This window comes from Camelina sativa, chromosome 11 (genome assembly GCF_000633955.1).
Source record: "Camelina sativa cultivar DH55 chromosome 11, Cs, whole genome shotgun sequence".
NCBI classification, from domain to species: Eukaryota; Viridiplantae; Streptophyta; class Magnoliopsida; order Brassicales; family Brassicaceae; genus Camelina; species Camelina sativa.
In genome coordinates this window covers 3,079,201-3,102,476 of record NC_025695.1, presented here as the reverse complement: position 1 = coordinate 3,102,476, position 23,276 = coordinate 3,079,201, and the positions used below count along the sequence as shown (strand labels likewise).

General features: G+C 35.9%; 5 protein-coding genes and 1 pseudogene across 12 annotated transcripts in view; 4 read left to right on the top strand and 2 right to left on the bottom strand.

Annotated features, from left to right (window-relative positions):
* LOC104721339 (probable pinoresinol-lariciresinol reductase 3) lies at positions 5,931-7,640 on the top strand. Its single transcript, XM_010439298.2, has 5 exons — positions 5,931-6,260; positions 6,372-6,506; positions 6,661-6,901; positions 6,978-7,181; positions 7,271-7,640. The coding sequence occupies exons 1-5, from the start codon at positions 6,087-6,089 to the stop codon at positions 7,435-7,437; spliced, it is 921 nt and encodes a 306-aa protein (XP_010437600.1). The 5' UTR covers positions 5,931-6,086; the 3' UTR covers positions 7,438-7,640.
* LOC104721337 lies at positions 8,037-9,253 on the top strand (annotated as a pseudogene).
* Positions 9,341-10,483, bottom strand: LOC104721338 (40S ribosomal protein S25-3). The gene is made up of 4 exons (XM_010439297.2): positions 10,372-10,483; positions 10,208-10,282; positions 9,897-10,031; positions 9,341-9,602 (listed from the first exon to the last, which is right to left on the bottom strand). Exons 1-4 carry the CDS (start codon positions 10,372-10,374, stop codon positions 9,489-9,491), a joined length of 327 nt encoding a protein of 108 aa, XP_010437599.1. The 5' UTR covers positions 10,375-10,483; the 3' UTR covers positions 9,341-9,488.
* On the top strand, positions 14,819-16,014 carry LOC104721336. The gene has a single exon (XM_010439296.1). It carries the CDS (start codon positions 15,148-15,150, stop codon positions 15,820-15,822), a length of 675 nt encoding a protein of 224 aa, XP_010437598.1. The 5' UTR covers positions 14,819-15,147; the 3' UTR covers positions 15,823-16,014.
* LOC104721335 (bifunctional dihydrofolate reductase-thymidylate synthase 2) lies at positions 18,045-22,245 on the bottom strand. 7 transcript variants are annotated; one of them, XM_010439288.1, is made up of 12 exons: positions 22,095-22,245; positions 21,950-22,020; positions 21,597-21,642; positions 20,725-21,227; positions 20,255-20,642; positions 20,121-20,165; positions 19,952-20,017; positions 19,777-19,844; positions 19,619-19,693; positions 19,238-19,527; positions 18,481-18,587; positions 18,045-18,380 (listed from the first exon to the last, which is right to left on the bottom strand). In XM_010439288.1, the coding sequence occupies exons 2-12, from the start codon at positions 21,952-21,954 to the stop codon at positions 18,270-18,272; spliced, it is 1,704 nt and encodes a 567-aa protein (XP_010437590.1). In that variant the 5' UTR covers positions 21,955-22,020; positions 22,095-22,245; the 3' UTR covers positions 18,045-18,269. The 7 variants fall into 7 exon arrangements, with proteins under 7 accessions (XP_010437590.1, XP_010437592.1, XP_010437593.1 ...); XM_010439290.1 differs by having other exon boundaries at positions 19,619-19,690; XM_010439291.1 differs by having other exon boundaries at positions 19,777-19,838.
* The window catches only part of LOC104721333 (phosphatidylinositol/phosphatidylcholine transfer protein SFH1), a 3,799-nt gene continuing 3,702 nt past the window's right edge, over positions 23,180-23,276 (top strand). For both annotated transcript variants that reach the window (XM_010439287.1, XM_010439286.1), the window contains exon 1: positions 23,180-23,269. The gene's annotated coding sequence lies outside the window, so the exon portion shown is untranslated. The remainder of the gene's footprint in view (positions 23,270-23,276) is intronic.

Genomic DNA, 23,276 nt, shown 5'->3' with positions numbered 1-23,276 from the left:
GAATAGGCCAATGGGCCGATAGGCAATGGCCAATGGGCCGTACACGGACGGACCGTACATAGACCGGTTATGGAGTCCACCATCCAGTGTTTTACAACACTTCCCCTTGGATGACATAACCGTGCATGTGCTGGAAGACGATCCCTGTAATGCGCTTGGGGATGCTGCCTCATTAAAACCTTACCAGGAAAACCCAATGGGACAAAACTTTGGTGAAGGAAAAAGAGTACAGCACGCATTACTCTCCCTGTTCCAAGCATCACTCTAAGTCCTTAAGCCTCCGCATTCCAATCTGGTGTGTGAGCTTCCTGAATGTTGTTGTCGGTAATGCCTTGGTGAAGAGATCGGCTGAGTTGTCGCATGACTGAACTTGCACTACTTGAACTTCTCCGGCCTTTTGTAGTTCATGTGTGAAGAAGAACTTCGGCAGTATGTGCTTCATCCGATCTCCCTTGATGTAACCTTCCTTGAGCTGTGCGATGCAGGCTGCATTGTCTTCATAGAGTACGGTCGCTCCTTTGTTGTCTTCTAAACCGCTATCCGTCCGAATATGATGAGTCATGGACCGCAACCAAACACACTCACGGCTGGCTTCATGTATGGCTAGGATCTCCGCGTGATTTGACGATGTGGCCACAAGAGTTTGTTTCATGGAACGCCAAGAGATCGCAGTACCACCGTGCGTAAACACATAACCTGTTTGTGACTTGCCATTGTGTGGATCGGATAGATAACCTGCATCAGCAAAACCAACTAAACCTTCTTTGTTATGGTTAGTATAAAATAAACCAAAATCTACCGTCCTTTGCAGGTAACGCAGGACGTGTTTAATACCATTCCAGTGCCTTATGGTCGGACAAAACTATATCTTGCTAGGAGGTTCACGGCAAAACATATGTTCGGTCTAGTGTGACTAGCCAAGAACACTAACGCTCCTATAGCACTGAGGTAAGGCATTTCAGGTCCAAGAACTTCTTCATTGGCCTTCTTTGGACCAAATGGATCTTTATCCAAGTCTAAGCTTCTAACAACCATTGGGCTAGTCAATGGGTGAGCTTGGTCCATCTTAAACCTCTTGAGTACCTTTTCTGTGTATGCCTTTTGATGCACAAGGATCCCATTATTTCTGTACTCAAGTTGCAATCCCAAACAGAATTTTGTCTTACCTAGGTCTTTCATCTCAAATTCTTTCTTGAGATATTCTACAGTTTGGGCGATTTCCCCAGAGGTACCAAAGATGTTTAAATCATCCACATAGACTGCTATTATCACAAATCCTTTGTTTGCAAACTTCTTTATGAATATACATGGACNTAGTCTCACCACCTAACATAGTGAATTCAGACTCAACGAATTGACCATCCGCGTATCTGGCCTTAAATAAATCTCCTGTTAATGGCTCAAGATACTTTATAATAGTGGGAGGCTCATATCCAACATATATTCCCATCCTCCTTTGAGGTCCCATCTTAGTTCTTTGTGGTGGAGCAACATGTGTATAAACGGCACAACCATATGTTTTGAGATAGGATAAGTCTGGCTCTTGACCCGTTAATAGTTGGGATGGTGAATATTTGTGTTCACTAGATGGCCTGATGCGTATGAGTTCTGCTGCATGTAAGACCGCGTGTCCCCAAGCTGACACAGGAAGGATTCGTTTAATGAAGGATTCAGCNGCATTTAGACTTCCGAGGGTTCTTATCTTTGGAACCTAATGGTCTACCTCGTTTCAAACGTGGTTTAGACTCTGTAACAACTTGATTATTGTGTTCCTTCTGAACATCAATACGTACTGGTGCATTGCAAGCTGGTATGTACAATTTTGTTACTCTCTTTGGGTCAGCAAAGGAATCTGGCAATTGATTAGCTAGCTGTTGTAAATGTATAATCTTTTAAACCTTTGCATCACATGCTAGAGTTCGAGGATCTTGCCAATTTAAGGATGTTTGATTCTATGTTAATTCTTTGACCAGCTTGCTAGTCTCACCACCTAACATAGTGAATTCAGACTCAACGAATTGACCATCCGCGTATCTGGCCTTAAATAAATCTCCTGTTAATGGCTCAAGATACTTTATAATAGTGGGAGACTCATATCCAACATATATTCCCATCCTCCTTTGAGGTCCCATCTTAGTTCTTTGTGGTGGAGCAACATGTGTATAAACGGCACAACCATATGTTTTGAGATAGGATAAGTCTGGCTCTTGACCCGTTAATAGTTGGGATGGTGAATATTTGTGTTCACTAGATGGCCTGATGCGTATGAGTTCTGCTGCATGTAAGACCGCGTGTCCCCAAGCTGACACAGGAAGGATTCGTTTAATGAAGGATTCAGCTAATCCGTTTTGTGTATGGACATGTGCCACAGGATGTTCCACACTCACGCCCATGGACATACAGTAATCATTAAACGCTTGGGATGTAAATTCACCAGCATTGTCTAGACGTATAGTCTTAAGTGGAAAGTCTGGAAAATATGCTCTTAATCTTATGATTTGAGCTAACAGCTTAGCAAATGCTAAGTTTCTTGTAGATAACAAGCAAACGTGTGACCATCTGGTTGATGCATCTATCATCACCATGAAATATCTAAATGTCCCACATGGTGGGTGTATTGGTCCACATATATCACCTTGTATCCTTTCCAAAAAGTTTAAAGTCTCTTTTGTGACTTTTACTGGTGATGGTCTTATGATAAGTTTCCCTTGTGCACATGCTACACAAGTGAGATTTGTAGGGAAAACTTTTCTCTCTTTAAAGTTGTGCCCATTCGAACTCTTAATCAATTTACGCATCATGTTCGAACCCGGATGGCCAAGCCGGTCATGCCATAGAGTGAATTGTTCTTTGAACATTTTGTGCTTTGCCAAGTTAGCTTCTATCATGTTAATCCTAGCATGGTATAAACCAGTGGCTAGTGCAGGTATAGTCTCTAGGACCTTCTTTTGTCCTTTTACAATTTCTTTAATGTATAGGAATTCTTTAGTTCCTTCACCCTTGGTTTCAACATGATAACCATTTGATCTTATATCTCTAAAGCTCAATAAGCTTCTCTTAGAGCTGGGTGAGTATAAGGCGTCACTTAGTTCAATGTGTGTGCCGTTAGGCAACAATATGTGAGCATGGCCGTAGCCTTCTATCAAATTTGCTATACCCGCAATTGTATTAACATTTGCACTTTTCATTTTAAGATTTATGAAATATCTTTTGTCCTTCAGTATAGTGTGGCTGGAACCACTGTCCACCACTAGTTCACTCATGTCCTCGGCCATTTCTATAAATAGGACAATAATTTTGTGTTTTAACAAGACAATCATATAAAATAAAATAAAATCCATTGAATTTAAATCAAAGTCATTACATAGAAGGAAATTAAATCATAAAAGCATAGAAATTAAACCAAAATAAAATTGAAAATCAATCATCATTCTTGAGGCAATCGGAAGTCTCATAGTCAAGTAAGTCATCGTTCTCATGATCGAAGTCTCCTTCGTCATCGATATGCACGTAGTTGGCTTCTGGATTTTTCTTTAGAACTTCTTGATATGCATCAATGAGGTGTTTGGGACTGCAGTTCTTGGCCCAGTGGTTTGACATACCACATCTGTGGCAAACCGATTTGGCCTTGGTGTGTGGTTTAAAGGACCCACGACCCCTACCACCACGTCCGCGGCCTCCTCGGCCAGCCTGGCCTCCACGACCACCACGTCCTCTGCCACCACGGCCACGGCCGTAGTGTCTATCTCTGTGGACGTAGTTGGTCTCATTAGGCTCTTTAAGCTCCTTAGGCTCTACTGCATTTTTCTTTCCCAAATCAACCTTGTGTGCTTCTGGTAATGGGGCTGTACCAGGAGGTCTCATAGCACTGTTCATCAGCAACAACTCATCGTTTTGCTCAGGTAGCAGTAAACATTCAATGAGTTCCCCATAGTCGGCAAAACCTTGGTGCCAATACTGTTGCTGAAGGATTCTGTTATTAGGGCTGAAGGTAGACAACGTCTTTTCTATCAGCTCCTTTTCAGTCATCTATATACCACATAACCTAAGGAGTGAGACAATCCTAAAAAGCTCAGAGTTATACTCCTCCACGGATTTGTAATCCTGGATCCTTAGGTGCTTCCAATCGAACTCGGCCTTTGGAAGGAGCACCGTCTTTTGGTGCCCATAACGGCGTTTAAGCTGTGTCCAAAGGGCGAGTGGATCTTTTATGAAGAGGTACTGACTTTTGAGACACTCAACAATGTGATGATGAATATGCTGGAGACACTTATTCTTTTTCTTGTCAGTGCTATCAAATCCCTCATCGATGCACTCATGCAAGCCATTTGATTTCAGATGGATCTCGGTGTCAATTGCCCATTGCAAGTAGTTCTTTCCAGAAGCTTGCAAGATAGGATAATCTAGGCTTTTAAGATTTGCCATCTGCATAAAAGATAGACAACCGATAGTTAGCATGCGATATTTGAGATCGAACCATGCAACAAATATTAATTCAGGTCATGCGGTATTTGAGACCGAACCATGCCTTAGGCCATGCGGTATTTGAGACCGAAACATGCCTTGCCTCTTATAGATTTTCGTGGTTTAAATTCATGCATGCAAGACAACAAAAGCAAATAGATAATGCATGCAACAATTTCCTTATTTCTAGATAGGATTTCCTTTTCTTATAATTTCCTATTCTTTCTAGGATTTAGTAAATTTGTTTTAAGGGTTTTACATAATTACTATAATCAATTAGGAACTTATCCTAACCAATGTTTTAATTTCTGATTTCATGTTTTAATGTTTATAGAAACTTAACAAAAGTTTTAATTCAATCGGAATTTTCAATCCTAGAACACAAGATTAATTTTCGGTTTTTAAGGAATCCTAAAGGTGAATTCATGCAGCCGATTCTATAACATCCTATACAAGGTCCGATTTTTAGTTATGATGCATGAATGATCCAAGTTTTAAATCCTAGAACGATTAGGTTAACAATACTCGATTTTAACAGTTTCAAGTTCTAGGTTCTTATGCAACAAATAATCAAGCAAGCATAGACAATTAATCAATCAACCGAATTCAAGCTTGATATCCTTTTGGTGCAATTTACAAACAATCTAACAGTCCTATGCAACCGATTTTTAAAGTTTTACAGGAATAGAACTCTTAAGATTTGTTTGTTTGTATACTTGGATGTTTTAGGGTTCAATAGTTGTTTAGGGTTCAGATTCGATTATAAGGTTCTAAGAGGGTTAGACTTTAGTTTTACCTTTCACCGATTTGGATCTGACTGGATATGAACCGGGAGCTAACAGACCTCGGTTGTACCTCTTTCTCGATCACGAACCACGAACGGAACCACGAACAGCTTTCCCGCGAACAGCTCCTTGTACCGCTTGCACTCGAACTCACCCCCGATCAGCGAACCACGAACCTCGATCAAGTTATCGATAGAACTTGATCACGAGCTTAAGGTATGCTCGTGAACAAGAAGATCTTCGAACAGAAAAGGTGTTTAGTCTCGGATGAAAGTAAGAACAGGAAGCGGTTTTAGGGTTTTAGGGTTTTAGAGAAGAAGAAGAGAATCGGCGGCTGCCTTAGGGTTTTAGGGTTTTTAGGGTTAGAGGCTATCGTGCTGATAATGTGTTGTAAACTAGAGAGTTTAGGGGACGAAATCTCTTGGTCTTATTATTGATAATCGAATGATGTTACATATATATAATAAAGTACAAGGGCTAAAGCCCATAAACCAAACAAGAAATAGAATAGGCCAATGGACCGATAGGCAATGGCCAATGAATCGTACACGGATGGACCGTACATGGGCCGGTTATGGAGTCCACCATCCAGTATTTTACAACATCTCTCAATTTTTTTGTTTCAATGTCCGTATATATATAGTGTGGTTTAATGAGTAAAAAGAAAAAAAAATCTATGTTTAATGCTTACCAAAACGATGTTGTGTCTGCTTGCCAAGTACGAGAACTCTGAGTGAGATGATTATAAAACCAACCTATGACCAACCAAACAAACCCGTTGCAACTCAAATACCCTAAATCCTCTACTATACCACGAGTTTGTACGGGTAGTATTAAATGGAGGAGAAGAAGAAGAGCAGAGTTTTGATCATCGGAGCAACAGGACGATTAGGGAACTATTTGACCCGTTTCAGCATCGAATCGGGTCACCCGACTTTCGCCCTCACCAGACACTCTACTCTCTCCGATAACCTTAAATCTCTCTCCGACGCCGGCGTTACTCTCCTCAAGGTCTCTCTCTCTCTCTCTCTCTCTTTAGAAATTTTTCTTTAATCTCAAAGTTTTGACCTTTTTTTTTGCTTCGTTTGATTTGGATTTGGATTTCGTATTAAATGGGTTTAGGGTTCATTAGAGGATGAAAGAAGCTTAGCGGAAGCAGTGAGTAAAGTAGATGTGGTGATCTCTGCAATTCCATCAAAACATGTTCTTGATCAGAAACTCCTCATCAAAGTCATCAAACAAGCTGGTTCTATCAAGGTCTCTTCTTCGTATCTCTTAGCCATTGATCTTTGTATAAGCAATGAAACTGATTCTTGAATGTGCATTGGGCTGATGAATGATGATGATGATAATAGAATTAGATTTCTCTCTCTGACTAGAGCATTGGACATTGTGGTTACGTTTTTTGCAGAGGTTTATTCCTGCTGAATATGGAGCAAATCCGGATAAAACACAAGTCTCAGATCTTGATCACGGTTTCTACTCAAAGAAATCTCAGATCAAGCGTATGATTGAATCAGAGGGCATTCCATATACTTACATTTGCTGCGGATTGTTCATGAGAATTCTACTTCCTTCGCTTGTTCAACCGGGTCTGCATTCTCCTCCAATCGATAATAAAGTCACAGTTTTTGGAGATGGAAACGTTAAAGGTTTGTCCTTTTTTACTCAAATATACAATCTTGTGAGTTCTGAAACTGAGTGGTTTTTGTTTGTTTTTGTGTATAGCTGTATTCGTGAATGACGTTGATGTTGCGGCGTTTACCATCAAAACGATAGATGATCCTCGAACACTGAATAAAACCTTGTACCTAAGACCACCCGAAAACATATGTTCCATGAATGATCTTGTTCAGCTCTGGGAGGGCAAGATTGAGAAGAAGCTTGAGAAATCTTTTGTTACGGAGAATCAACTTCTCAAGAAGATCAAAGGTGCAATCATCAGCACATGTACTACCAACATCTGCCTTCAATTTGCAAAAACTTTTCTAACTTCAGCTTTTCTGTTTTTTATGATGCAGAGACTCCGTATCCGGATAACATGGAGATGGTCTTCATATACTCTGTCTTTATCAAAGGGGATCATACATACTTCGATATCGAGTCGTCAGGTGGGGTGAATGGTACTGAGCTTTACCCTGATGTCAAATACATGACCGTGAGCGAGTTTCTTGATACTCTTCTCTAGTATTATAACCAAATAGCAAAGGGATCACAGTTTGTCTCAATAGTATTTCAGATATCTTTTTACACTTCCGTAACATCTCTGTGTTTTTGAGGAACCTATCTCTCTAGTACTATTTTTACCCAATTGATCTGTGCTTGGAAAGAGTGTAAGACAATTGCTTCTGAAATTTTGATGATGATTAAAAGAGCCAAATTTATCAGTTACATGGTATCAAATCCATGTCTTGAAATGTACAAATTATAGAAATAACTCGCAAAAAAATGTGCTTTGTCGACTAAAGTGGTAAAGTTTGAGTTGAGGATCACAGATTTTTTAGATGTTGTTGAGAGAATGAACTTTAAGTTAACTTACGATAGAAACAGCGCTAAAGGAAGCAACTACGGCACACAATGGAACACGTCAAAAACGTAACTAAAATAAATAATTTTATTAAAAGAATGTGATTCTCACTTTCTCAGAGCGTATCCAAAAATACGAGGTTTAAGAGAATGGAGTGAACTAGTGATCCCGACAAGACTAACCTTTATTTCTCAGCCTCTTCTTTTTTAATAAGGCCTCTCTTTACGTTTTCTTCCAACCTTAACACAGACAGACAAACATTTGCTTCAAGACAAAATCGAACCTCGTCTTCAAGTTTCCTTCTGTTCTTCCACGTATCCGGCCACTTACTCTTCGACGCACTCAGTTTTGTAATTACTCTTTTCTTGTTTGCCTCGATTTGTTTAACCAATTATAGTAGTGAGATAGAAATTGTTTTCTTTTCCTTTATTTTGTGAAACTTGATTGTAACAAGAGCTAGTGTTAATGTTTGACAGGAGAGATTTAAATTGTGACTTATGAGATCCAATGCCTTTTAGCTACAAATGTCTGAACATGTTATGGGATTAAGCAAGATTAACACAGAGATTTGTGTTCATGGTTATCAACCTGCCTGGTTAAGTCGTTGGACTCGTAGAAACAGAGATGGGAAGTGCTCCAAGGAGCATAACTTACGGGAAGATGGTGAAATGGTGAAAGCGTCAACAGGTTCCATGAAGCTAAAAGGAAAAATGTTGAGTGGAGTTCTTGATCTATTTCCTAATCCTGATTCAGCTGTTCGAAGTGTCGAACTAATACCTGACATGAACAATGAACCGCCAGTTGTTGCCAACAGAGATGCCTCGATAGATGGGGATGAAGGCGAAACAAGCAGTCCAGCTACTCAAAGTATGAATGTGGAACACTTTCAAAACAACAACACCAAGCTGCTCAGCGAGTGCAAGCGTATATGGTCTGACTCTGAAACCAACACTAGATCACAGGTCAAACGTCTGAAGACAACAAACACATCATATTATAGCGGAACTGAAACCGAGAGCATGATGGTTGTCGAAGAGGGTCGACCATCAGGGAAGAGGGTCGACCATCAGGGAAGAAGGTGAACTACTTCCACAGAATAATCGGAATCAACAAACCCGGATCCAGAAGATATCAAAAACCCTCCACATCACAAATCAAGAATCTTAATATGGGAGAAGACGTTAGCCCATGGATTCAGAGATGGTGTAAGAAAAAAGCTGGAGAGACTCATGTACCAAGAGGAGGGCAAGAAGTCAACCCACATGGCACTGCACTAGAGAAGCAGTTTCCAAGTATTGCAGCAATGGCAATGATGAAGGCGGCTCTGAGCGGTTTAAACCCGACCGGCTGTAGAAAGACCAACTCCCTCTTCGTCTGGAATGCTGATGATTTAAGGTGAAAAAATGTATGTATTGCCAATATTGCTGGTGCCAGAACACAATACAAAACTAGAATCTACCTCTTCAAATAAACTTGGATATGTGACTGCAAAACCTATAAGTAATACTGGTGTAATCGTTTTTACCGTGTGAGATATAAGTAAATTTTCTAAAGCCTTATTTCAAAACAATATTTTTATCTCCAAAATCTCTCATAAGATTAAAAAGTAGTATACTCCAATGTCTGCAGGTAAAGATGCATTCTCGAAAGATAATGGTCTACAGAGACATTGGATAAAAGATAGATAAAACAGCAAAAACATTCTCCAGAAGCTAGCCGTGGGTTGCCCTAGTGTAGATCTGTTGGCTTGAGTGAGCAGAGACCATCCTGATCGTTCCCTTAGCCATCAAGTCTCTGATTGCCCTCCTAGCAAGCGATCCATTGATCTGTACCAATCACACGAGCTTATGTCAAAACTAATAGACATCGTAAATCCATGTGCGTTCGAAGATCAACAAAAAAATCGTTAAGGCAGCTACATACATTACTCAAAGTATCATTAACAACATTCTTTACAATGCAATCTCCATTATAATCCAAAGCTATCAAGTAAGATCCTTGGATGTTATCTATCAAGAAGTACTAATAACACACAGTTTACAACTATAGTGTCACCAATGCCATATTCTATCAGACAAAAAATTGCCAACTCTCAGAACTAAAAGTAAAGTTTTTATTACCCTCAAACGGTCAGAGAGGATAGAAGGAGTGATCAATTTGAACTTGGGAGCCTCAGAGAGAAGCTTGTCGTAGGTTGCTTGGTCGAACAGAACCATGTTGTTCACTTTCTCCTTTTGCTTTCCTTTGCTCCACTTCTGTTACATTCCCAAAGAAAAAGTAATAATCAGTACTTAAGTGAAAAAAAGACAGGGGAAAAGGGATCATAATGAGATAAACCCAGAGATCAAAAGGATCCAAATTTATGATTCATAATATGTAACTGCGAGACAAAAGATGAGATTTTTAGAAAGAAAAACAAAAAAAAAGTGACCTTCTTCTTTTGCTTGCCGCCACCGGATTTGGCGGGTTTAGAGGAAGGAGGAGGAACTTTGTCTTTCTTGGGTGCCTAGAATCAGACAGAGAAGCCATTGTTAGTAAGATCATCAAGACAAAGAGAATTTGGATAGTGAAGAGAGTGAGAGAGCGGACACACACCATTGTTGGATCTGGACAAGAGAGGAGCGGCGTTACGATATGAACAACTTTTAAACAACGAATTGAGTAAATTAAACCCTAGACGATGTTGAGTGTCTCTTCTCTCACGGGGAAGTTACCCTATCTTAGTTTAAAAAAAAAATAATAAACTAATAACCTCTCAAATTAAAATAAAAATCTTGTTTTAACATTTTTTATTATGTGATTTTGCAAATTAACGAAAAATTATAAAGGATATCTGAAAATTACTCATTTACTTGTGTTTTTCTCATTTTGCAACTCCGTTAATTAGCTTCATACGTACTTGGTAAAAATAGGCTTAGTTATATTACCAAATCAAAAAAAGTTAGGTTTTAAAGTTTTTAATTCTAGGAATTGTAAATTTGTACTAGGTGAAGCTGTGAAGACCTCATCATTTGGGCTTGGGCTCATGTTTTATTATCTTAAGGTTCAACTCTCGTTGGACCTTTTTGTAAGTGGACTTGTTGTTAGTTGGTTATAGAAGACAATAATGTTAGAGAAAAATACAGATAGAAGAGAGTTCTATATATATAATAATATCTTCCGTCGGTCGATAGATTAATTGTTATTTTTAGATGGAAATACTATCTTATTAGGAACGATAATATAGTAAATTAGTAGATTAAGCACAAAATTATCATGTGTCCACTCCATATGATTTCCAAAATATCGTGTTATGTTTCACTACACAATGGATCGAGTAAAGTCAACAATGAATTATGCCATTACTATGTGTAGATAATGTGGTTCACTAGAACCATATATTCCAGAATCATATAAAAGCCCAAGGACCATACGTGTATTTATATATGACCTTTTTCTTTTACGAGGGACCATATATACGTATATGAGTTCCACCTTCTCACATTTAAATTTGTATTCAAGAAAAGTTTTCATAAGCGCCAGAAGTCTGAAGGAAAAAAAAGGAGAGAAGATTTTGGATACTACTACAAAGTCTACGAAACAAATGGATAATTTAAAGAAATTGGAGAGTTTTATCAACTTATAGCCAGCCAATCATGTCCATAACGGAAAGTTTAGGTGACTCAAAACTCTAAAAAAAAAAGAGAGAAGTTAATTACAAACAAGATGGCGTCTTTCATATTACGGAAAAGCAAAGTTAAAGTTGATAAATTATTAAAGAGAGACCTCAAAAAAAAAAGAGACAGGAAAAGTGTATAATGTTTGAGTATGTCTTAGTGAAGAAGGAAATCACTCTCACTTAAGTGTTCCATATTGCCAAATGGGCTTTCTGCTAAAAGATAATCTTCTAAATCTATATATTGGGAAAATCTGTATAATTTGTGGAATGTATGTTATACAATGTTTTTAAAATATATTTTTTTGTGGGATATAAAAATAATGTATCTTTTGTCAACAAAATAAGTTTCTTGGATATATGCTTTTTATATATTTCGTATGATATGATCTTGTTTGTTGTTGTTTGAAAAATTTATTACCCATTTCACATAAATTTGAAAGATGTAAATAGAAAACTAATAAAAGAGCTTCTTACATTCAAAAAGACGACTATCTACAATGGCCTTTCAGAATTTTTGGGGCTTTATTATTTGTGGCTTGCAGTTTTTTCCCCACCTTTCCAAAGAGTATTAAAGAAAACAAAGAAGGTTATGACTTTCTGTCGACAACGCCTGTTGATATATAGTTTTTACAGTTGCATATGTGTGTACGTAGTTAGCTAGTCATAGATATATTGAGTCTAGCGTCTCAGTTTCACGTGTATACTGCGATTTTCCAGAGTATTATCTATGTAGACGTGTGGATTCGTATATTATGATTGATGACTAACTTATACACATTATAAGACAAACATTATACAAACCCTTATAATGTTGGAACTAGGAACCCCATAATTCATAAACCAACAGTCAGCTAAAAGAGAGGTGGTTGGGTGAAGTGTATCCAAATTTTTTCACAATAGAAATTCGTCAATTTTTTTTTTTTTTAACATCTTAATCCTACTAATAATTTCTAATTTTTATTAAATGTGAGGATTAAATTTACAAAGAAAAAAAGAACCATCATAGGTGATCAGAGATAGTTGGACTCTTGTCAGTCTTGAATTAAGTAACATATCTTTTGGTACCAAATAACTCTTCATTACCTTTAATATCTGGATTTGACAGCTTCCACTTTAATAGTAGAAGGCTATTTTTTAAGAACTGCTTCTTCTTGTAAATTTTGTAATGTTTTGCACGCATCAATTAAAACGCAAACGTTTTAATTACTATTTATACTAGGTTGGTGGACGCACGTGCGGAGTTATTTTTGCATAATTTTTAAAAAAATATAATTGTCAAGCAATCAAACCCGTACAATATATCTGATTGCTATGTTTAAAAAATTTTGACCCGAAAAACCCCATTCCTCGTAATTCATATGAGTAAACAGTATATCCGCATATATTCTGCTTGAATTCTTGTTCCCAAAACTCTCGTCCTGTATTTTGTCATACATGAATATATCCATGCAAAATTCTCATAACCTGATTACTATGGAACTAATTTGAACGATTTCCTATAATACAATAAATCTGTTGTTTAATATTTTTTTTCTTCTTAATATGTAAATTGGGTCAGTTTGGCAATATGGATATTTGATATGATTTTTTTTAACCCTTAATTGTACTCGCTAATTAATAGTATAGATTTCTTCAATTATTGATTGAAATATTCCTTAGTTATACTAATGACAATTCAATGTAAATAATATAGTAAAAGAAGGGAAAATAATAATATGAGATATAAAGCGTGAGTATTTTATATAGGAGATATCATAATGTATTTTATTAATTTGGATATTATTAGTTTTTTTTTAAGTAATATATGTGTCCGTAATTGATGGAAAAATAAAATTACAAAATTGTTTCGTGAGGGGGAAGACTATAATTGGTCATTAGATCACTTATATAATTGGTCTTAGTTATGGTATTATATCACTGGATTTTATAAATTTTAATTGGTCATTAGACCCCTATATATCTCAGCTATTAGTATAATATTATTACTTGTTTTCATTTTTATTGGATTGGATTTTCTAAATTTTAAGATTTCTGTAAAAACAGTATAACTACGTATTTATATATAATGTTTAACAACATAGTTATCCAAATTAAAGTATATATTCATGTCATTTTAATGGGTGATCATATGTTTTTTGGGCAAATATAATTATTGTTTTTAGCAAAAGAATAAACATTGAGTCAGTTTCAAATGATCTTCGATTTTTTCACCATTAGAGCTTTATAAAATTATTAGAAAGGTAACATTATTTATATTTACATCTCATAATATAGTTATATTATTATATTACAATACATAGTAAAATTAATTTAATTTTGAAAATATGTAGGGGATAATACTTATCAATTTTTGAATATATTTATCAATTTTAGAATTTATAGGAGCAAAAATATTGTGTATATAAATAAATTGAATAGCAGTGGCAGTTGAAAAGTATATATATATATATATAGCAGTGACAGTTTATATATATAGAATACTAATGGTGAACAATAAATTGGGTACAGAGTTCTCTGACGATGACTCGTCAGTTTTTTTCGAAAATGCTTCTCTTTTATTATATAGTGGATATTAGTTGTGTATTTTCTATTTTGTTTTTAGACTGAAAAGCTCGAGATTTGAGAGCATTAAGTTATTGCAGAAGATGTGATTTGGCGTGGCCAGAAGACGAGACAAAGTACCTCTATATTATACTTGTAAAAAATAAGACTGACAAAATTTGGTTATGTTTTACATTGTTGTTAATCATCTTTAGGACAAATGAGATATTTTGTCTGCAAAAATATATGTTGGAATCAGAAAATAACACTTTCTGAAACAAGAATATGAGTCTTGAATAGATTTAAAAAGAATATTAGTCTAAATGAGCACGACAAAAACTTTTACAAATCTTCTGATAAATTTATGTATTAACCTTTCAGATTATTATTTTAAAAATAACATTTACAATAGCATCTTCAGATTTATCTAGAAGATGCACATATATTTGTATGTAAACAACATTATATATGTATGAAGAAAATATCGAATAAATGATGAAAACAGATCAGGGAATAAGAAGAAGAAGATGTGATTGGTCATGACCTCATGGGCGATGAAAATAGCAAGGACAGCTTTTGGGAGCATTGAGAATATTATTATGGATAAAGTAAAAAAAAAAAAAAAAAAAAAGCAAAGAAATGCTGTTCACAATTAAATGTAAAAACAAATAAATAGTACAACTTATTTTGATGTTTTTCTTAAATAAAAGCCTCTAGAGAATAGTATTTTATACAATACATTGAATATAATAAAATAGATTAAAATTAAAAAAAAAGATGGATATATCCTTAAGTCTATAAATAATAAGCGTAACCAACTCAAATTAATACCTACAATACAAACGCAAGAAGAAGAAAACAAAACACATAATAAAAACTAGGTCTAACAAAAGAACGAAGATCATCAGCAAATAAAGATTCCTGAATCCTCTGTTTTTTACTTAATGAAACATAACTGCACAAACTGGTACTCATTGTTCACCATGGCTATTGTTCTTCTTCCTCTGTTTCATCTCTTGATGGCAAAACACTCTGCTTCTCACTTCGTTTCCGTAAATATCACTTCTTTCGAGTGACCTAAAACCACTCCCACGATTCCTTTTTTAGCCTCTCTTTTTTCTTCTTCGTTTCGTCCCTGTGTTTTTTCTTTTCGCAACTGGAATCATCTTTTGATGGATTCAGTTAAGTTTCAACACTTGAAGATGGAGAAATCTAGAGGAATCTTGAATTTTCAAGCAATAAGATCGTTCACGAGCTTGTTCAGAGTGATTGAGTTGCTTTTTCTTCTGATCTTGATCTCCAAACTCTCTTTCCCTTCTGTGAAAATCTCCGGTGACATTTTCAAGGGAGCAGCAGTGTTTCTCGTTAGCCCTAGATTCGTTTTCTTCGTCGGGAACGCAATTGTAATTACTCTTTTCGCGAAATCCGGACGATACAGCTCCTCTAGTCACGAGCCTTTAAAGACGACAACGGAAGCTGCAACTGCAAGCAACGATCTTTACCAAGAGTTTGTTCACAAGAGTGAGAAGAAGAGATCCGAAGTTTACGAGACGAAAACAGAACAGCTAAAGAAGCCGAGTGGAGTGAAAAGGGTTACTTTCGAGAGAAGCCAATCGCATAAAGCGTTTGAGGCGGTTCAGCCGCTGGAGAGTACCAATGGTGGGAGAGTCATGAAGAGGTATGTGTCGGAGAAGAATCTAAGGATTTGTGACTCCGACAAGAAAGTAGTGGTGAGGGTTAAGAAACCAGAAGATGGAATGAGCAACGAGCAATTTAGGACAAAGATTGAAGCTTTCATCGCGAGACAAAAGAGGATTCAAAAGGATGAAGAACACTTGATAATCTAGTTCCTCTTTGTTAGTCAATGTTTGTTTCTTTTTTTTTTTCGTTTTCGTTTTCCCTTTCGGTTATAAACCTAAATCCTCTGTTTCGTAATGTTGTTACTTTGGCTTAGAAAATCTCTTTATCTAATTAACCCTTGTAATCCTTTAAGGATGTTTAAGTAAATACAACAATTGGTATTGGATGTTACTTTTGCAGCTTTGCTTTTTAATCGTAGGGTTAATTTGAGATGATAATCTACTTGTAATGAGTTAAATTGATAACATTCATAAAACTGAAATATGTGCTGTACTTAATGACACTTGTTAAAATTTAACCAAATTAAAACTTTTTTTTTGGTTCAACCAAAGGTTAGAGTTTTCCATCGTCAAATTCATTATTATTATTTTTTTTGCATATAATATATACTAGCTATTACCTAATTTGTGGAGGATTTACATAAAGTAAATATAGAAGCATATAAAATAATAATGGTGTTTCCAAATGCTGGATAGCATTAGGGTTATGCTGTTATGGATAAAAGGGAAAAGAAAGCATTATAGAGGGAATTGTTGGTACTAACTATATAGATATGTCGTCACGTCATCGATCTAGGTCTCAGATTGGGAATATTTAAGATCCGTCATCGATCTAGGTCTCAGATTGGGAATATTTAAGATCCCATTGTTAATGTAGAACTAATCTTTTCACCCATAACTTATTTATTTGCATGCAAAAATGTGCTATTGATAAGCCAACACTAGAGTATTGATTCTTTGATATTACGAACTAACTAAAGATTAGGTATCGGACATGCTTAAATTTTATGCCGAGACATATGCTATATATGACGTAAGACGACTGTTCGATAAGAACATGCATTGGCTAACGTATTCGCATTAAATTGACAAGAACATTAGTAATTGGCTAGATGCCATCAACATTTTGAGAAATCTTTATAACTTTATTGATAAGATATAGTTTGAAAATGTTGTAATGTGCTATCTTTACAGCTTTTAATTACATGCAAGCAACATAAATATAATTATATGAAACATAGAAATCCTCTAGTAACTCGATTTTGATGTATATGTAAACAAAACATTTATAATATAATTATAACCCTGCTCTCTTACGAAAGATAAGTTTTTTTTTTTTTTAATTGGTTTCGAATCGGTTAAGTAAGATTAATGATACTAGATTGTAACTGAGTGAGGGTGAAATGATCTGACGTACAGTGCGTGTAGGAACCAAATATCTGGAAAGGTGAAGGAGACAAGATACGTTTCGATGAGAAAGATTGATGCCAATCTACGAAGGATACACGTGAGATAAGCATAAACCTGTAAGGAACATATCGTATAATATATGTTACTTGTACTTTGTTTATTGTATAATTTATACGTTTTAATACATGTGACTAGTTGATTATTGGAAAAACGTTATAAAGGTGATGATTAATTTAATGGTTACCTTTACTTATCTTATTATTCTTTTGCTTGTTGATCACATCTATTATATGGATTGAATCTGAATGATGAGGTATCTTCGACGATACTAACACAAATTAATAGTGGTTTACATGTTATGTTTTCTATTTAAACATGTTGAGTTAAAATATACACGGTTTGAACTCAAAAGAGTATTTTGTATATATACTCATATTGACCAAGACATTTCAAATCGAACTTGCTTTCATAGTCAGTAGTCACCACCATATATATAAATTGAAAGAAAAATGACAGAAAGTATATTTACAACATGACAAGATTGAGGAGGCAGAGAATTTATACCATAACGTATTGTCCATTTAGGGGTGGGTCATCAGCATCCTATTCATTTGCTCATGTTACTTAGACAAACCATCACTTAGAATCTCTCCTTTGGCACAATTTTTATATTGTTAACCGAATCAACTAGAATTGTCGCATTAGAATTGTCTAGATATTTTTGGTAGAGGAAATAAATACCCTTAGGATTCTTGGATGTAGACTATCTACACTAAATTAAAATATATATATATATATATATACTTCAAGTCGGCAGCGCATCTTGTAAAAAAACCAAGCATATATAGCTTATGAGCAACTTTTGCTAAGCTATGCGAGCCTAATTTCATTTTCAAGTTAAACCGCATATTTTAAAAACCGTAAAAGTCATCACATCAATAACATAGCTTAAGAGTAATTCTACTACAATATCCTTCTGTGGTTTATGGTTTGTTTCATACAAGTATTATTTGCAAAGATAGAAGAATCAAGTTTCGTGTTAGCAAAATTTAAAAAGTTAATTATCTCATGAAAATATTCAGTTGTTCATGAAAGGATTTTTTCTTGAGTTTTAATTCCAACTTACTTTGTTCAGGATAAAATTCTAAACGATTTGAGCCTCCACTTAGTAAAAAGAAAACTAATTCGATACTAACCACGAAAGTTCTGACTGAATAAGTGAATAGCACCAGAAAATTAGGGGGCTAAACCGCCATTTTCATATCTATTTTCTGGTGAGGATCATAGCCAACGAGCTCAAAGTCATCCGCAACAAAAGAATCTATATGTTTCTTCTCCGGATTTATCTTCAAAACCTGTAAATATATCCAAAGACGAATCAGGATATAGTTGCAATGAACGACCATTCATTGATCAAGACTAAGAATCAGTGATCATTTGCCCGTAAATACTCACAGGAAAAGGTTTTGGTGGGTTCTCAAGTTGCTCTTGCAGAGGCTTGACATGGTTTTTGTAAACGTGAGCATCTCCAATCACATGGATAAAATCACCAGGAACAAGATCTACATAATATCAGCAAAATATCAATAGATGGCAGACGTTCGAATTCACTAATTTGCTCTTTTTGTAGTGAAATTTTGAACGTTACCACAGATGTGAGCGAGAATGCATGTAAGAAGGGAGTATGAGGCAATGTTAAACGGTACACCGAGACCCATATCGGCTGAGCGCTGATACATTTGACATGAAAGTTCTCCATTTGCAACATAAAACTGTGCAAACATGTGGCATGGAGGAAGTGCCATCAACTTCAGATCAGGAGGATTCCAAGCCGACATTATGATTCGTCGATCATCAGGATTATTCTTGATCTTGTTAATTACATCTAAGAGCTGATCAAATCCTTGGCCAGTATAATCAGCATGCATATCTGTGTACCTGTAGAAAGAGATTAACGAAATGGGTAAAACAGAGAATTATGTTTTGCCAAAACTCAGAAAAGCCAGGAGATAACAGACTAGCTACTGACTTGGCACCAAAGTGTCTCCATTGAAATCCATAAACGGGTCCAAGGTCACCTTNGTGAGCATCTCCAATCACATGGATAAAATCACCAGGAACAAGATCTACATAATATCAGCAAAATATCAATAGATGGCAGACGTTCGAATTCACTAATTTGCTCTTTTTGTAGTGAAATTTTGAACGTTACCACAGATGTGAGCGAGAATGCATGTAAGAAGGGAGTATGAGGCAATGTTAAACGGTACACCGAGACCCATATCGGCTGAGCGCTGATACATTTGACATGAAAGTTCTCCATTTGCAACATAAAACTGTGCAAACATGTGGCATGGAGGAAGTGCCATCAACTTCAGATCAGGAGGATTCCAAGCCGACATTATGATTCGTCGATCATCAGGATTATTCTTGATCTTGTTAATTACATCTAAGAGCTGATCAAATCCTTGGCCAGTATAATCAGCATGCATATCTGTGTACCTGTAGAAAGAGATTAACGAAATGGGTAAAACAGAGAATTATGTTTTGCCAAAACTCAGAAAAGCCAGGAGATAACAGACTAGCTACTGACTTGGCACCAAAGTGTCTCCATTGAAATCCATAAACGGGTCCAAGGTCACCTTCCTCTCTCTCAGTCAGTCCACTACTGATATCAAAAGTGTTCAATATATCAGTGTGATGGTCAAAAAGTTCTGAAAGAAAAAGGCCGAACTAAAGTTTACGGTTTACCCATCAAGATAGGCTCTCGACGCATTTCCATCCCATATACGGATACCCTTTTCTTGAAGTACCTGCCACTAACACAAACTTCTCAGAGAAAAAATATAGCTCATTTGCATATATGTTCCAAATGTGATCTAGGCATGAAGTGATGAAGACAATGATAAAAGATCTGTTCTCTTACCTTTGCATTCGTTGAACCACTTATGAACCACAGAAATTCCTCAACAACACCTCTCCAAAAAACTCTCTTTTAAGTAAAGTGCAAACGGATCTTGTAAGGTGGAGAAGACAAAGCAAATTCTCTTTGGGTTTAAAACATGAAAAGTCATTGTAAAGGTGAGCAAGCATACCTTAGTCGTCAGAAGTGGAAAATTCCTGCGCAAGTTGAATTTCATCTGTGGATCCAAAGATATGGAGATTAATTAACCTTAAGAAGCAAACCAGGAGAAGACATTCAGATACATATTAAGAGGTAGTAACTCACCTGACAGCCAAATTTAGATAATGTGCCAGTCCCTGTCCTATCGTTCTTTAAGTTTCCATTTGAGATTATCTCCTTGACCAGATTCAAGTAAAGGAGTTCCTCATGCCGGTCAAAAATCATCCTAGGGAGAAAAGATGAAAACTTCTTCCAGTCAACTTGAAGGGATTGTGATTCAGCACGTTCATCAGAAGATTCACCAGCAGAAGAATTATTTACACGAACATAAGTCGTGAAGGAAAACCGAAGTCCATTTTCACATACTGGAAACGACGAACACCAAGGTTGATATGCAGAAGTGTCAACCGGGGGAATAAATGTATCACAGTCAATACTTGTATCAATCTCAGTTAAGTGGATGGCTTCACAGCGCGGTCTATTCAACGACTCCCTACAATAAAACAACTGTCAAGACGATCAAAGAAAAAAGAAACCACGGAAAAAATGAGAATCCTGAGTAAAAGAACACACACCTCAATATGTCACCACCTCCTATTACAAAAACCTTATCAATGGACAGACTATATGGAGGTGCAGCTAATAAATCTAGCGCAGAATCAATGCTACTGCAAGTTACAACATTCTCATTGACGGCTATACTGGAACCGCTAGAGCGAGTTAAGACAACGTTGAGGCGACCAGGGAGTGGCCTATACTTTGAGGGAATAGACTCCCACGTTTTCCTACCCATTACAACAGCGTTCTTTTTAGCGGAATCCGAAGTGGTTAGAGTTAAATCCTTGAAGAATTTGAGGTCGGTAGGCAAATTCCAGGGAAGTTTTCCGTCTTTACCAATACCCATATCCTTGGTTGCAGCTACCACAACTTGGTAAGTTCTCTGAAGCTTTGAAGCCATGATCACATTTCCATTGGGAGTACTTGCCATGGTTGATATTGAAATGTTGAAGATGTTTGCCAATGAGGATGGCTTGGGAGAAACTTTACAGAGCCACCTTTGAGACAAAGGTAGCAAAGCCTGAGAATTGAAAACATAGAGAAGTTGAGAAGATTAACAACAAGCTATGCAATTGCAACAGAAGCTCGACACATACGTCAAAGATTAAAAGATAGACTTAGAAATCCACAAAATACGTTAACAACAAGCTATAAAATCACAAGAAATTATCTTTACAAGACACTTCATTCTACTAGAACCAAGTACATTTTTTTCACTTCTGACTTACGCCTAACAGGAGTAATTGCAAATATGCGAGAATAATAACACAAACTCCTACATAAACACTTATTTAACTCTTAACTCAACAAGTAAAGGGTAGACTTAGAGCAATAGAGCCAAAAAAACAAGTAAAATACGACAAAGTCAAGTTCACCAATCACCACTGACCGATTTAAACGCTAAAGGTAGAATCTTTGCGGGATTTGGCAAACACCTAAACAGAAAAAAAACCAAAAAATTCAGACGAAACTTACAGGATTTGAAAGACAAAGTCAGTTAAAAGTAGATAAGCTTCGAGCTCTGATAGCTGAAGGACAAAACGTGTAAACGTGAGGCAGAAGAAAAAAAAAGAAGACAAAACTCTCAAGACCTAAACTCATAGAAACGTGTATTAGCAATGGGATAAGTCCTCAAAACAATGAGAGTGTTTCCATGTTCTTCATAGACAAGTAAGCAAATCTTTCTATTTATAAATCTAAATACTTTATCGATTACTGAAACAAAGCAGCCACAGAACTAACCTCATTAGAGTTCACCAGTTTCAATCCACATTCAGAGTGTGAATCTACACATTCATAATTGCATACAGAGGCTAAAAACAAAAACAATCAAATTGGTTTTACAAGCCCAAAAAAACATAATCACTCGAGACTCCAAAACCCTAACCTTTGAAGACGGAAGCAAGCGCATAACAAATTCAGAGAAGAGTTTAAAAATTTGAGATTCAGGCGGTGTAGAGAGAGTGAAACGCCGCTGTCTTAGCCGCTCCGGGGCTTTCGGAGAGAATATTAAACGGTGCCATACGACGGCGAGTCACACTGAGTCGTTTTAACAGCTACAACAAAAAATGGAAATCGACCCATTTATAATATATTGGGCCTCTACTGGACTGGAGATAGGCCCTTTTAGTACTATATCTAGTAAGATAACTTTTAGTTTATTCAATCAATAATTAAGATTAATTCGATGTATTTTAAGAATTGATTACTATAAATTGGATACAAAGTACTGTTGTATATTATTATATGAACATGGATAAACGACTCCAAAGTTGAATTTTAACGACTAGTTAATATTAAAACAGTTTGTCATATGTATCACTTATCATTAGATCGAGTTTTCTTTTGGCTTGTTAATTATAATTCTTGTATGAACCTATAATTGTGAATGGTATATATGTGAACAAACAAACAAACAACAATTATGTATCTCAGCACCGTCTATGGGGAATATCGGCATGTGATGGTGTATATATATATATTATTTATAAAATATGAAACTATTTGAATCTATTATATGCAATTATTTCCTTAAATATATAAATTATGTTTTTATTCTTAATATAAACTTTAATGATAATTTTTTAAAGGGATTTGGTGTGTTTTCATTGTTTACACTTTACTATAAACTAAAGTCACTGTATGTGTAAAATGTTTATATTTGGTGGATAACATAACCAAAAGAAATAAAAACAATATCATCATGAGATACTTGGGGGGTTGACATCAAGAATTTTATACATTGACAAAATGTTGAAGTAGTGGGCAGCACTTCGCCTAATATAACAAAGACATCTTTCTCTCATATTTGTTATTTTAGTTAGAAACGATTGGTTGTTCATTATTTTATAACTTTATGTTTATGTATTTTAATAGAAATAATTGTAATTTTTTATTAAAAGTATTTATATATTATCAAAACTTTCTAGGACCTTGTCAATATATAGATTGTTAGAATCAGAACCTAAAATAGTTGTCTACATGTTTTCACCTAGTTTCAAATGAGCCTCTCCATTATCTTCAACCTCCCTTACCTCTCCCCAAACACTCTCTTCCAATAAGGTAAAAA

Bases quoted from the DNA above. Each gene is read 5' to 3' on its own strand.
- LOC104721336 (XM_010439296.1), top strand. From the start codon at position 15,148: ATGGATTCAGTTAAGTTTCAACACTTGAAGATGGAGAAATCTAGAGGA.
- LOC104721335 (XM_010439288.1), bottom strand. The intron at 20,643-20,724 runs GTGTGTGTTCTT...GTTTTATTGTAG, and splicing joins GGAGGTGGTGACATATTGAG to GGAGTCGTTGAATAGACCGC. The intron at 20,166-20,254 runs GTGAGTTACTAC...TTGGATCCACAG, and splicing joins TATCTAAATTTGGCTGTCAG to ATGAAATTCAACTTGCGCAG.
- LOC104721339 (XM_010439298.2), top strand. From the start codon at position 6,087: ATGGAGGAGAAGAAGAAGAGCAGAGTTTTGATCATCGGAGCAACAGGA. The intron at 6,507-6,660 runs GTCTCTTCTTCG...CGTTTTTTGCAG, and splicing joins AACAAGCTGGTTCTATCAAG to AGGTTTATTCCTGCTGAATA. The intron at 6,902-6,977 runs GTTTGTCCTTTT...TTTTGTGTATAG, and splicing joins TGGAGATGGAAACGTTAAAG to CTGTATTCGTGAATGACGTT.
- LOC104721338 (XM_010439297.2), bottom strand. The intron at 10,032-10,207 runs GTCACTTTTTTT...GGAATGTAACAG, and splicing joins GCGGCAAGCAAAAGAAGAAG to AAGTGGAGCAAAGGAAAGCA. The intron at 9,603-9,896 runs GTAATAAAAACT...TGATTGGTACAG, and splicing joins TCCTCTCTGACCGTTTGAGG to ATCAATGGATCGCTTGCTAG.